General features: G+C 36.1%; 3 protein-coding genes across 4 annotated transcripts; 1 reads left to right on the forward strand and 2 right to left on the reverse strand.

The window, feature by feature from the left end:
• Positions 1 to 974, reverse strand: LOC140761580 (signal peptidase complex subunit 1-like). 2 transcript variants are annotated; one of them, XM_073098979.1, is made up of 2 exons: positions 817 to 974; positions 1 to 460 (listed from the first exon to the last, which is right to left on the reverse strand). In XM_073098979.1, the coding sequence occupies exons 1-2, from the start codon at positions 967 to 969 to the stop codon at positions 176 to 178; spliced, it is 438 nt and encodes a 145-aa protein (XP_072955080.1). In that variant the 5' UTR covers positions 970 to 974; the 3' UTR covers positions 1 to 175. The 2 variants fall into 2 exon arrangements, with proteins under 2 accessions (XP_072955080.1, XP_072955088.1); XM_073098987.1 differs by lacking the exon at positions 817 to 974 and adding an exon at positions 641 to 779.
• Positions 975 to 3,450: 2,476 nt separating this feature from the next.
• On the reverse strand, positions 3,451 to 4,039 carry LOC140759838 (protein ATAF2-like). Its single transcript, XM_073096499.1, has 2 exons — positions 3,821 to 4,039; positions 3,451 to 3,765 (listed from the first exon to the last, which is right to left on the reverse strand). Exons 1-2 carry the CDS (start codon positions 4,037 to 4,039, stop codon positions 3,451 to 3,453), a joined length of 534 nt encoding a protein of 177 aa, XP_072952600.1.
• Positions 4,040 to 8,952: 4,913 nt separating this feature from the next.
• LOC140777897 (uncharacterized) lies at positions 8,953 to 14,326 on the forward strand. The gene is made up of 9 exons (XM_073122345.1): positions 8,953 to 9,206; positions 10,395 to 10,504; positions 11,293 to 11,361; positions 12,658 to 12,773; positions 12,878 to 12,932; positions 13,132 to 13,252; positions 13,823 to 13,870; positions 13,979 to 14,073; positions 14,186 to 14,326. Exons 1-9 carry the CDS (start codon positions 9,107 to 9,109, stop codon positions 14,282 to 14,284), a joined length of 813 nt encoding a protein of 270 aa, XP_072978446.1. The 5' UTR covers positions 8,953 to 9,106; the 3' UTR covers positions 14,285 to 14,326.
• The last annotated feature ends 849 nt before the right edge of the window (positions 14,327 to 15,175 follow it).

Raw genomic sequence — 15,175 nt, forward strand, 5'->3', positions numbered from 1 at the left:
TAGGAAATAAGAACATTTCAATTAATTAGACACTTCCAAAATGTCAAACTTTCATTATCCAAAGTTGTTTCTAATTTCAATAACTACTTCAGAAACAACAACCGATTAAAGCATATATCCTACCAGAAGCAACCATGTTACCAAAATGCGGAGAGCCGTGAAGAAGACAACTTTTCTATTTGTTCTTGGACGCCTTCTTCTTCGGACCCGGGGCGGCACTCGCCTGGGGCTTCGGGTGGCGATCAGCTTCACTTGGGTCCAACCATTTCAGCGGGTGGCGATTGAAGAAAGGCCAATTGGGCACGGTAATCAACGCAGTCAGGGCCACTCCACCAGCATAGACGAGGAGCATCATTTGGAAAGACCCAATCGTGTATCCGACCACGAAAGCCGCGATCGCGAACACCACGAGCAAGATCTGCATCAGCATCTCCGCGCGCTTCTGCCCTTGCCAATCCATCTACAAACAAAATAAAATTAAGGAAAAAAAACATACAAGCTATTGTATATTAAAAAAAACCCTAGAAAAACGATACAAGGATTCAAGCTTTAACTGAATAAATGGATTTTTGACTTTATGCTAAAACTATGACTCGTTTTCAATGATCGGTTGATAGAATCGAAAAAAGAAGATCTATACCCAAAACTATGAGAACAAAGAGTTATCGCCCTCAACCCTAAACCTCATTGGACGAGAAGGGGTCAGAAGAAGGAATCTAAATTGAATTGATGGGTACCGAAACCCAAACCCTAACCCTAACCCTAATCCTAATCGACCGATGACCGTGAATGAGAGAGAGAGAGACGCCTTCTCACCGTACGAGTGCGCGGAAGAGAGAGAGAGAGAGAGAGAGGTGTCGGAATGAAGAAGAGATGCGACAGGAGGCGGCTTAAAATTTGCTCGCGACGCGAACCCAAATTGAATCTGGATCTCAATCTTGGACGTTTTCTCCAATGCCGTCGGCCCATCACCCATTGCAGACTTCCTTACTCGACATACTGAAACCAACGCCGATTTCCAACTCCTTCAGTATTTGGCGTATTCCGGTGGCAACCGGGTCGGGTTTGTGCCGGTCTAAGAATAGCACACCCATTTATATTGGTATGACCTAGAATCTAGTTCAAAGTGTCACACATGCACATATTTTGCAAATATCCCTGCTCATTTGTCAACCATTAGTCATTAGAGGGTATTTTAAGATGAGCTTTTGACCAAACTAGTCCTCTTGTTTATTTTTTTATTTAAATAGATAATAGGTCTAATTTACTGTAGTTCTGATAAAAATACTAAACTAATTAGCATTTTTTAAAATACTAATCAGTTCAGTATTTTTATTATTAGGTAATTTCTTTTCTTAACCGTTGAAAGATTAAGTTAAAATAATTTATATATATATAATACTAAATTAATCAACGTTTTAGGACAAAACAAAAACGATGAGCTAATTAGCATTTTTACTTAGAGATAAAATACTAATTAATTCAGCATTTCAGTGTTTTATTAGGGCCACAGTAAATTAGACCCCGTTTAATAAGAAGTTTGAGGGTAGTCTAAGTAAATTGGAACAGGCTAGTTTGGTCAAAAGCTCTTTTAAAAGTATCTCCAATAGGACTCCAAAACTCTAAATTTAAGCCCGGTGGAGCTCCAACCGAGCTCCAAATGGGCCTCCAAATTTGGAGCCCCATCTAAAAATTTGGAACCCACCTCTAATACTATTCAACTTTTAGAAATACCAATTTTGCCCTACAAAAGCTTTATTTAAAATTTTAAATTCCATCCGTATCCTTTATTAAATAATCTAATTAATTAAACTAAATATATAATTAATTTTACTAATCAATTTTTAATAAAAATAGTACCATTAGAATCGAGATCTTTAAAATGAGTATTATTTAAGTTGTTGAGATGCTCTAAGATCAGGGGGGTTTTGCAATATAAGCATATAATGTAAGGGGCAAAATGCAAAGATTGTGCAAAGACCCAATGAAATCCTGCGCTCCATCCGCAAAGCCGGCGATTCACCATTTCCCATCACCGACATATGCTTCTACGGAACGCACGCACTCCAATCAGGCCCGCGCTAGTACTGGGGTTGGTGAAATGCCGACTCCAAGTTCCTGGAGAATTTAGCAGGACGGTAATCCGTTGCCGACTCTTGGAAGGTCAACGCTTAATAGTTCTAGTGGTGAAATCTTAGAGTTTCTTCTCCTTGGCATAACACCCCGCCGACTAGTTCATTGCACTTGATAAAGCGTTGCAGAGTTTCGGCCGAGTGGTTTGGCCAAAGTCCAGAATCTCGTTCTCTATGTTCATGTTATATAATCTTATCAAGATCTCTTGCTCTTATACCAACGATTAATTCAACACGCTATAGTATAGTATAATAGTAGTGGATCTAATTCCTAAATTTGATTCTACATGCCAAGACTTAATATTGAGCTCCCTCGGTCTTATATAATATATATATATATATATATATATATATACACGAGATATTTGTATTTAACACTGTCTAACATATTTGTAGTTTACTGTGTTTATTTTTAATATTTACAAATCAAACCCCTTTTAACATATATTTATCAAATATATACAAAAAAAAGATGCATCTGGTTAGAGTACTACTAACAACATTTTGGCAGATGACATAAAAAGAGAATAATACGTCAACTATAAACATTTTTCTAAAATGATTAAAATACTGACTTAATTATTTTTTTCTCATGTAAGAAACGTCATAGCAAGAGAGAGAATTAGCTTAGATAAGGTTGGGTATAGTTTGAATGAGAATATTTTTTTAATCTTTTCAGTATATTTAACTTAACTTAAGGGGTTGATTAAAGTTTAATTAACATATCTAATAGCAGAGTATTTTCTAGGCATATTAAATAAAAATATAGGGCTCTACTTGTAAATATTAAAGACATAAGATGTAAACCACAAATAGATTAAAAGATAGGGTGCTAAATGCAAATTTCCTTAAAGAAAGAACACCCGATAAAGATTGCCGACTTCATTTGGAAAAAAAAAATTTGCATTGCCGGCTCCTGAGAAATCTGAGCTTTTTCCGAGGATATAGAACATAATGTGATGAACGTGCCCTCATATGCTTTAGGCTTCATAGACACAGTGATTCCATTTCAAGAGCAACTACTTAATCTTTTAAAACGATGTGTATGATAACAATAACGCCATTCATGTCTACTGCGATTGCATGCGTAGTAAATACTAATGCATCCGTTATTCTTCGTCATCATCAAATGGATTGTAAATTTATTAATTCGACTCTCCGTAGTTAATGGATTATGCCCTTCATTTCCTCCCAGAACACCGACGGTTCAAACGAACGTAGTAGCAGGCGACGGCGGCGCTGTCCTCCTCCCTGGCTCGAGATTACGACGTTGAGTGCACCTTGCAAATCACCCACTGGTGCAGCTAGCTGCAGCGAATCAAACAAACAGCGAGATTAATTCAGTCACCGCACAACGGTTAGAATCCAGATAGGAATTGATGGTTGCCGTCTTGGGATCTTCGGCAGACCCAGAAGAGTCGTTCTTGATGGTGTACTCGTCCATGACCCAGTTGGTGGGCTTCTCCTCTTTTTCCCCTTTCACCTTCACCAAGTAGGCGAACCTCTGCTTCGTGCCCTCGAAGCCGTTGGCCGGCTTTCCGCGGCGGCAGTCCGACGCCGGGCTCGTGCTTCCAGTGCGCCGCAGACGTGAAGGAGTACCACTCGGAGAATCGATTCGGGGGATGGAATTGAGCTGGTCGAGACCAACATAAACTCAAATCCAAAATCAAAAAGATGATCTTTTTTACTTTTTCCCCTTCTTCTTGGAAGAAAGGAGTGATCTTGGGGAGCTTCGTACCGGTGAGACGGTCGGGGTGGGCGCAGTAGAGGTCGATCTCGGGTCTCACTCCGTCTGGCAACTTCTCGCCGCAGAGCTTCTTGCAGAGGTAGTGGCCGACGAGCTCTGAATCCGTGGGGCAGAATTGGATTCCGGGAGTCAACCGTAGTGTTCTCTTCGCCGCCGCCATTGCTGATCTTGACGAAGAGAGGAGGGAATTCCTGCTCTCGAGGCGAAGGAGAGAGACGGGGAATTTTTGATCTCTGGAGCGGATAACCCAATAAAGAGCGGTTTGAGAATCCGATATCCGGTACTATTGCTATATATACAGTTTTCGCGCGGGAAATCTTGAGCAGAAGAAATTTTATAATAGGAATGCAGGTTTATTAAGAGATATATATTTTCTAAATATTGTATTTAAATAAAATAATTTATTTGATTGATTGTATTTTATAGCGCCATATTTTTTAAACATATATTTAGTTAATTATATTTTATAATAAATTATTCAGTAAGTAAGTAGTTAATTAGAGGAGAATACAAAAGAGAAGAGGAAAGAAAAGATTAGTTAAGATTGGGGATGGTAATAAAAGAAGATAATTAGAGGAGCCAGATGAGTAGGGATCGAAATGAGAGGAGAAAGATAGATTATATTTTAGTATCTATTTTGATAAAATGTATGTCAAAACATTGAGTCTGAAATATTATTTTCAGATTATATATTTTTATTTATTTATGTTTGCAATTTACACCTAGCCTTTAATTTGGATTTTCATAATCCCATCGCTTTTATCTTATTGGCTGAAAATAGCTAAAATTTAGGGTTATTTTTACTAACATTGCCCTATGTTTTGCATTTATTAAAGCTATTTATTATTTGATTGATATATTTTATATTTAATACCTTAAAAGTCTTATGAGATAATTTTTTTTTTCATTTTATTAAATGATAAATTTAAACGAGACAGTTGATAGAATAGTGAATATCATGCTATTTTAGAAATAAAAATGAAAATACCTTAAATAGCCCTAATTTGACTTTAAAGATCAATTCAACTTTCTCTTATGGTTTCTGGTTCTCTAATGGATCAATTAACAACGCTAAAACATTCCTCCCTCGTAGTAATCTAGATTATGATGTTAATATTCTGAATTTTATTTTGATTTGTGTTACAAACATACTATATGGTTAATCCTTACAGTAATCATATGCTTGTTTGTTAACGACTTGGAAATTGTTAAAAACTCATTAGGTCAGGTATAATTTATTCCATGGTATGTGATTCACCTAAGAGACAAGCCTACACAAAAACAAAAACAGAAAAAAAAAATTTTAAAAATGAGGGTGTTTTTGTTGGATTTTGTGAGGCTACTTTTTATTCGATGACGACAAGGAGTGTCGAGGAGTGGAATGACGACATAAAAATAGAGGGTCTTGGTGATGAAGAACACAACATATCTTAGTGATTAAGGAGTGATAGCCTCAAAAATAGGAGACCATCGGACCGGTGATTATGATTAGGGAAAAAGAAAGAGGAAGAAAGAGAAGTGAAAAAGAGAGGAGAAAGAAGAAAAGTGATGAGGAAGAAAGTAAGTGCCACTAATGGAAGAAGAAAGTGTCTCTCTCTCCTAGATAAAAATACTACGAGAGAGGAGTAGAGAAAAACCCATCAGCGACGGCGTAGGTGGAGGATAGAAACTTTACAACCCTACTACCACCGTTGTCTGCAATATCATTGATATGAAACTATTAATTTTAATACACGGCCTATTTTATTTATTTATATAGAAATTGCTGTAGTTAGTACAGTAGTTAACATCAGTAGGGGATTTGTAAAATATAATGCAATTCAAAAGAGAGTAAGAGACTAATGAAATCGTCCCCACAATCTTCAAAACCGGCGTTCAGCGTCCATGCATCACCGACGTTTGTTTCTACGGTGAACAGCCGAGTCCAGGTTCGTTCAGAATTAGCAGGGCAGTATCTCGTTGCCGACTGGTGTTGCCAGAGTAGTGTAGTAAATATTCTTGCTGGGTTTATGCCGTAAACTCAGAATTACTTACCAAATTGATTCGTACTTTAATCTTTTATGACTACTCTTTCAGAAGGATATTCTAGTGTTGATGCCAAACCTATTGCCTCCTGGAAGCATCTTGATGAGCTCGGAGAAGTTCCATCTTTTCTTGCCTCCTTATTACCTCTTCAAATCTTCAAGAGCTTAAAATTGCAGTGAGTCCTTATGTTCTTCTTCTACGTCTTGCTATGTATTTTGATCTCGCTCTCTTAGACATATACGAGTTCGACTACAAACCTTTCGTTGATATACTTTCTCACCTTAAAATAAGATGGTCAATCCCCAGGCATACTCAATGACTTGACTATAAAGCTGTCTAACATTTTCTGAAACACATAGCACGACTCCTGAGCATATATTAACATCACTCCCTCCCTCCCCCTCTCTCTCTCTCTCTCTGTATATATATATATATATATATATATAAGTGAATCTATCTCATTGTGAGCTTGTCAATATCTCCATAATATCAAAACCTTAATATTATTTATAATCAGGGAAACAAGAAAGAAAAAACAATAGGAAGGTTACAAAATCCAAGGTTCCTCTGTGCCAAATCCATGTGCAAGATCTAGTCACTGCTGTCTCCTCTGTCTTTATAAATGTCTGAAACTTTTCTTCCATCTGGATTTGAATACCTCTTATCTCACATGCTGCTCCTTGTTTGGTAGTTAAAAACAGTCCCTGTCTCTTAAAGCTGGGCCACATGAAGGATCTAAAGACTCTTCTGCTTGTCTTTTGACCACCATGTCGCCATGTGGAGTGGAATTGAGACAAAAACAAGAGTCTGAACTTATTGGCTCTCATGGTACTATTAGTCTTAAAAAAAGAACATAGAATCTATAGGACATGGCATGCTGCATTAGAGCATTCAAAATTTGCAGCAGTGTGCACAGATAGAATGGTGTTGATTCCTTGAGAACTTTAGACAACAAGGGGCTATTAATTTCTCTTTACATCTTTTCTTCTTATGGGAATGGGACCCATGTCATAATACTGTGTAAAGTACCTCAACTAAGACCAGTTTGACCAACCGTCTGGAAAGAAGGGCTACTAAATTACTATTACCATTTACCCCTCCTGAAGGAGATCCTGTCAGCTTATGATAAAAGGTTATATTGTCGATTTTCTCGTATAAAGGAGTTAATATTTAGTGAATTTTTCTTAACTGAAGTATTATATATGTATAGTTTATGTTTATTATGGTCTGTTTTGGATATTTTTCCCTCCAAACCTGTTTTAATTCTAAGGAAAGCCCGTAGGCGAGATATCATTCATTTCAAATCTAAAGATTACAACTACTAATTATTATCAATAGAATAGTTGTTACAAAAAAAGAAACTAAGGAAATAGTGTGGATAAACCACAAAATTTAAAGAGACATTAAACCGAGAAGACTAAGAAAATGAACCAATAATAATAGTGCCATGATATCGGAATAGAAGGTTTCCATCGGTTCTATCGCTACCCTAACGGAGCTAGAGTAACTTTAAAGCAAGCACAACAAATTATACTTTGTATCTTACTATACAAATTACAAGTACATATAAACAACATATGATGGTTCTCTCCAAGGCAATCCATTTAGCTTCCATTCTCTTTTGTTTCTTATAGTAAAGCAAATGCATCACCATGCATGGTTGATGATTAATGGTAGATCTGAGGATGATGGCTTGGTAGAGGGCCGAGTTTGGGATTTGGTGTGTGCCACTCTCACCTATTTAGCAAGTGAATGTTTACAGAGTAGTTGACCTTTTTTTAATTTTCATAAAAAGATAATAATAAATATCTTTCTAAAATAAATCTATATTTTAGGTAAGTTTATACTGCATAGAATTGACTAAAAATACTTATTTTGATATTTATCTTTTAAGAGAAACTTATAAATGTTAAATATTTGATGTTGTTATATTTTACTTGGTTACTGCATAAGATGGCGGAGTATATGATTAATAAGTTTTTCTGTTGTTGTTCTAATTTCTTCTTATTAAAAAATTAGTCCAGTTATTTAACCTAATATCGGAGATTAGACTACTGATTTATGATCTATTGAAAACAACAGAAAAAACTCATATAAGATAATTTGTGTTTAGCATTGTTGTTATCCCCTTTTATTTCTTGCATGTCTTCGATACTGAATAAAAGTATCTCTTAATATTCATTTCTTTCTTATAAGAGATCTCATCTAAGATTAAAAAAAATAGGGATAATGGATAGTGTGAGGATGGGACCTACCCACTTAGGTAAAAAAAGAAAATAAAAGAAAAGAGAAAAAGAAATAAAAATAGAAATGGGAGGTAAATTTTCATTCCCGAGAGAAACTAGAAAAGAAAAAACTAAACAAGATCTCCGTTAAGCCATGTTAAGCTCATCATATTGGTGGTGAGATTATTTTTATTCTCTCACGAAACATTAGTCCTCTTATTAATTATTTCTCTTTAATTGTGATCCAAGGAACTGATCATTTGTTTGTGTTTCTTTAGATTTGTCCAGAGAAGAACTCAGTAATTCTTCGGTATCAATTGTAATCCAGTAACTTTTTTTTTTCCCTCACGTTAAAATTTTTTTTACATAGATTATTTAATTTAATTATAATTAAGTCATTCTATTTACACAAAGATAGGAAAATTTGGTACATAAATTTGGACTTTCTCATACTTTGAATAACGATAAAATGTTTCTGTTCGGATAAAGCTCCCAAAATGCTAGAAAGAGATGCCACCGTTGTTGAATAACGTTGATAATATTTGAGAAGGTAATGCTTATGCTTATGCTTATGCTATTGATGGATAGGGAATCGGACGGCAGCAGTCAGTCAGTGAGTCAGTCACCGGTCCCCCACCAAATACACACATTTGTAGGAAATACCCATCGAGCCCCCCCCCGAACAATCCAAAACACATTACATCAGAAAGGGATTGACAAAGGCCCATTTTGGTCATTTCGACCGGTTTAAATAGGTGGCCCTCTCTCCTCTCTCTTGGCCTTCAATTTGGGGGTCTTTAGCGGAAAGCCGCGAACTAAACGACGAACCGCTGCTCGCTTCGGCTCTTTTCTGACACTCCAACTATTATAAACATCTCGAGAGAGAGAGAGAGAGAGAGGTGAAGTTAACGAAGAGAAAAGAGGGGAGAGAGAGAGAGAGAGGTGAAGTTAACGAAGAGAAAAGAGGGGAGAGAGAGATGGGGGCGGTGGAGAGGCAGCAAGGGGGGTGCATGGCGATACGTTCGCTTCCACCTACTTCGATCTCGAGGTGCTCGCAAGGCTCCTCTTCGACCGCAGGTTATGGCTTCTCCCTCGTGGGTCATACCCCCTGCGTCCTTCTCTTGGTTGGGGTTTAGTGTATTTGGGATCTCTATGCAGATTATTATGTTGGTTTTGCTCCAAATTATCTCTTTCTTTTTTCGTTCTTTTCCTTTTGAAATCAGGCAATGTCCTGTGTTTTTTGGTCTCGGGAAGAGATTTGTGTACAAGGAGAAGCATCATTGATGGCTTGGGATCTAATTTTTTGGGGGAAAATTGAATCTCTTTTGCGAATTTTCTAGTTTCCTATTAGGTTTTATTTTTCATTCCGGAACGGAATAAATTAGTCGGAGTGCATAGTCAATGTCTCACCGAATCTGGCATGTTTGGTATGAGATTTAAGGGAGATGTATTAAAGAAGTTAGATCTTTTAAAAGATTCGGTGATTATTTATAATAGTTTGGTGGGAAATTAAAGCCAAGAGCCCATTTATAGTTATATTAGTTACTCTATCTTTAACCTCGGGAGGATGAGATATGTTGGGTGAGCTGTAAAGTCTTTGCTTAAGTCTACATCTTTCCATTCAGGCCAAATTTTTGTTTAGCTACAAATTTTCCCTCGTTTCCATTCTAATGTAGGGATAATAGTGGACTTGGTGGTGCTCTCAGAAGCCTCATGCTTTACTGAGTTGCTAACTTGTTATCTTGTTGTACAGTTAGTTATGCCAAGGAAGCAAAGTAGTGCACTGTGGTGAATATTAGCCAGTTGGGTTTCCTCACTCGGTTATAATAATGTTCATCATCTTTAATGTAGTATTCGTTGACTACTGAGGATGAATCTCGGCTAAGTTATGGGTCAAGATATGTTCTGGGCTTTTTGTTATAATTCACAATCATTTCGGAGTGAGTTCAAGATGTTCTGCACCAAATTTTGTAACAAGGAGCATTACCTAGGTTGATGTATCTTATCATTATATTTTGCATCCGATAGAGTGATTTACCAAACTATTCGAGGTTCCACTAGAACTTCTCAGTATCTTAAAAGTAAAACCATTAGGATGTCTGTCATACTAGAAATATGTGCTTACTTTCTTGTGATGCTTCTGTTCTATGTTAATTGATAATTTGACTTTTGAATTATTGTTTCTCACCATAGTCACCTTTACTTTGTGAAGAAAATGATTTGCTTTTGGGGTTTTCTGCTAAATGTAAATTATAACCTACACAGACGACACAACATGTGGGTCTCCAAGATGGATAGGAAAAGGTCTTTCCTGCGTGTGCATTAAAAGAAAAGGGACCTATGAGCGGATCTGCATGAATTTAACACCATTACAGGTACTGGCTAGCTTGAGTTATGTACCATAGTAAGTTTTTATATCATAAATACTTATGCCATTACATATTTGATCTCATAAACTTATTTCTTTTGTTGACCAGGAAAGTGTAGAATACTGTATTTCTAAATACTGTAACGTGTTATCCTCTTCACATTATTCAAATTCTTCCTTTGTTTATATCAGATCCACTAGTTATGTTTTTTCTTGAGGAAACTCAGCTATTTTCTCTCAAAAGAGTTTTAAAAATTAATACAGAAACTCTTTTAAAACTTTTCATTTGCACAATAAATACATGTTAGGGATCAGTTGAAGTATCAATATTCATTAATCGTTAGCCATTGACATACCCATGCTAAATAAAACATCTGCAAGTTCATCCTGGGCATAGGATCAACATGGGGTTGGCACGGGTCAATGCTGCTTGCCACTAGTCAGCATGGGTAATAAGCTTGGAGTGGGCCAAAGGGAGTCTTGAGATATGCCCCTTGGCCTGGTATGCGCTGACCAATCAATATCCCTGTTGGCTTCCTTTGAATAATTTTTTTTTATATACTGTATTTATAATTCTTTTTATATATTTATTTATGTATGTATATATATATAGTGTATGATATTTGAAACTCCAGCATCTTTTTCATGTAAAAGAACAAAGAGACATTTTTGTTAAAACATTCTCATTAAAATGTAATTTATGAACTAAGTGATAAGAAACATTTGGATGTGTAAATACTATAATTTCTCATTTGCTTTCTGTCATATGCCATATTCCATTTCTTAATTTGGCAGGAAGAAAGACAACAAAGATTGAAGCATCGTATGAAGGTCTACTTTGATGCATCTAGGCGAGATCATCAGGTTGTTTTACTATGTTTTTGTTAGAGGTGCATTATGGTTCATTTTCTTCATATATTTTAGACAACCTATTAAGTATTAACAGAATACAAAACTAAATGAAAGACAAAGGGACCTGCCTTTACCTCTTGTACTTTTGATGAATCCCGTCCATATATGACATTCAGCACTGCATTTTCTTTCAGCTATTCTACCTGTTCTTTTTTTAGTGTTAACTTTTCAGACATATTATCAAATTGCATATGAAGATTACACATGAGCAGCAAATATAACAGAAACCTACAGTAGGCCATCCTTCGATTAAATTACTTAATTGTTACATGGTTATTTCATTAGTTGCTACTTTCCTCTCATCTATGCTCATATATTAGTGAAACCTTTTGCTTTAGTCTGACTATGTTACCAGAGAAGTGGCTTATAAGTTCTTGCTGCAAAGTTTGCTGCCAATCGAAATTATGGTAAAGCAAATAGTAGAGCCTATAGTTGAAGATGGTAGCTAATTTCACAAAAGGAGTTTCTAGAACCCTCTTTAAGTATTCTGTGCCTCTATGCCAACTTAATCCTTTTTATTTTGTTTTTTGAAGTCCCAATATACTCTGATCTGCTACAAGTTTTTTTTTTCCCTCTTGAGGTTAGAAATATCAGATAGTGGTGTCTAAAATGCAATTTGTGCACCATTTTAGGTGCCCGCATACATATTCACAGTTCCCCAACTGTATAAGAAAGCAGGGAGGGTCTTTCCAGTGCAGATGGTCCTAATAACGGAGTACATTGGTGTCCACCTATAGCTAATGTAGTATAGTTAAATATAAGCAGATTAGGTCTGGAAATGTTGATGAATAGGTGGAAAACATTGACATTCTTTTTGTACTTGTTACCTCCTAAATGAGTTCATTATCTTTTAAATATACAAAAACTGGAAAAATGCTTCAATTCACAGGTCCAGCTAACTACATAACATTTTTAACTTGCCTTAGTATAGTTCCTCGCATAGAATGATCTAAAATAATTATTGAATAGTTATATGATTTCATGTTTCCATATGATGGCTAAACTATAAAGGTCTCCACTGACAACGCCGTAGTTATCTTTTCTTCTATTGCGTATCTGTCTGTCTTGTTGTCGTAACTTTTTTTAGCCTTAAGCTGTAGGAACATCATATCTTTTTAATTTTCTCCAAAATCAAGCAGAAGAGTCTTAGGGCTGTAATCGTACAAGAATATAATAAATTTGGCATATCTAGATTTAGTAAATGTTACATGTTCTTTTAAACACTGACAATTCTTTTCATGGTGATAGGAAGCCCTGAGAGCTCTTTGGTATGCCACGTACCCAGATCAAGAACTCCATGGTTTGGTATCCGACCAATGGAAAGAGATGGGGTGGCAGGGGAGGGACCCATCAACTGATTTCAGGTAAAATAAGACTAGATATTATTTTAACACGATCCTGATGTAATAAAATGGTCATTTTCCCGATGAATGTTTGTTGTAAGCAGTCTCTTTTTCATCTCAAACAGGGGTGCAGGATTCATTTCACTAGAGAACCTTCTCTTCTTTGCAAAGACATTTCCTGTAAGAGATGTCATTTGTCTATGATTGTCCCTCTATAAGTGCAGATTCTTTGTTATTTGAGGACAACTTTGTGAATTGCAATCAATGTTTGTGCATCTGCATTGTTTTCTCTCATTGATATTTCATATGGAATTTTATATTTGAAAATCAATTAGATCTTTCCTGCCCTGAAAGAATATTTACATATTTCATTCTTCAGACTTCATTTCAGAGGCTGCTAAATAAACAAGGTGGGAAGCGAGCAACTTGGGAGTACCCATTTGCAGTTGCTGGTGTGAATATCACATTTATGATTATGCAAATGCTTGATCTGCAATCTGGTAACTGTTGCCAATACCAGCTTGTAGATATCTTTCGATTTTAATCATACTCTTAGGTTTCATTATTGCAGCAAATGTAATAATTAATGTTTAGATCAAAAGATTGAACTCCATCAATATTTAATTATTTGTACAAGTGCTTTTCTATTTGTTTAAACTCTTCAGCACTTGAGTTGCAATTCTTAATAAACTGTGGAAAGTGACTAGGGTCCCACCAGTGGTATAGGTACTTTGCCAGCCCTACTTAAAAGTCGAGGGTTTGCTGTGCCATCTAGCTTAGAACAAGGCAGAAACTAAGAAATAGAATAGCTAGATGCTATTCCTGAAAATTGGTTGTCATGCTTTAGTTTTCCACTATTGCCTTGTTATAGTTATGAAAATTGTTGTGATAGCTTTTCACTATCCTTTACTTGTTACCTCTTTATTTTAATTTTCTGTAGAATCTATTTGAAGATCTTGCTTCTGTAATATGTTACCATAACCTTTCATATATTTTTCTTTTTTGGTGCAATATTTAATATGCATTTGGTTGAGTTTTCTTCTTTAACTAGTAGTATGATATATCTGCAGCAAAGACGAGAACTTTTGTTAGAGCTGTATTTATTCAGATGCTCTCAGGTGAGAATGTAGATGTGCCCTATAATTTTTTAATTTAACTAATTTCTTTTAATAAAGTAACATTCTACTGGATGTGAATTTGCATATATACTGCTAATGTACTTCCAGAGGATGAATGGGCATTTGACTTGCTGTATTGCGTGGCATTTGTCATAATGGACAAGCAGTGGCTTGAAAAGAATGCTTCTTACATGGAATTCAATGTATATTCCTTTACTTCACCTTGACATAAACCTAACCTATTTCCCCTATGTTTTATTCACTGTGTTCTTGGGTTTGAAGGATTCAAGTTATCTACTTATCTGAAATTGCTAGGAAGTCTTGCGATCAACTCGCGTGCAGCTGGAGAGGGAACTCCTGCTGGATGATGTGATGCGGATTGAAGACATGCCCTCATACAGTCTTCTTTGCTAGCTTTGGATGCCACTAAAATCCAATCATTCTAGATGCCGAAGCTTGGAAATTCAAAGTGTACAGTCTCTTCTTCTCTTGTTATGTCCTTGTTGCTTCAGAAAACTTCCTTTTGACATATAAAGCAGTTTAACATGTTCATCCTACAAAGTACATGGAAGAGGTTTTTTTTGTAGAGCTACCTCTACAGCTGTGTGAGAGTTTAGATTCTTTGTTAGCATGGCGGGAGTATCACCACTGTAATCTATTTTTACCTGCTAACAGGTGTTCATTTATCATAATTTTGAGGCATTTGATTGATGCTACTACATCACATAGTAAGGTATATAAAGTACAACAGCTATTGCTCAAATATTGCCAGAACATTTTTGATTGATGCTACTATATCACATAGTAAGGTATATAAAAGTTCTCAAGGCTTATAATGCTGCAATAGCTTCTTTGAAGCCAGGTAACAAGGCCAGTGTTGCTCATCAGGCTGCAATTGCAAGAACGAATCTCCGGAGCTTCTTCCAAATTTTATAAAGTCTACTGGAGCAGGAATTGGCTTGAGCTCTCTGAATCTCAGTTGAGCTTAAATGCTGAAAACAATTGGCTTCTCAAGATCGAAATGGATTTTATTGTCTCTTTTGATTTCCAGAACCTCCAAGCTGAGAATAATAGTGAGAAGACTCATCTCTATTGCTGGCAGATACAGTTATAGTTGGCGAAAGACTTTGAAAGATAGGAGGATAGCATATATCAACATTTTATCCTTGACCGTAGGTGGATCAAGTATTACCTTCTCAGTGTCAACCATCATTCCTGCATGAAAGACCTCCTCTTTAATAATCTTCTCTAACATGCGAATCACAAAACAAATAGTTCATTACTTCATCGCCGATGTAGTTAAAA

Source organism: Typha angustifolia, chromosome 1 (assembly GCF_048772165.1).
Source record: "Typha angustifolia cultivar Huaian chromosome 1, ASM4877216v1, whole genome shotgun sequence".
In the NCBI taxonomy this organism is placed as follows: domain Eukaryota; kingdom Viridiplantae; phylum Streptophyta; class Magnoliopsida; order Poales; family Typhaceae; genus Typha; species Typha angustifolia.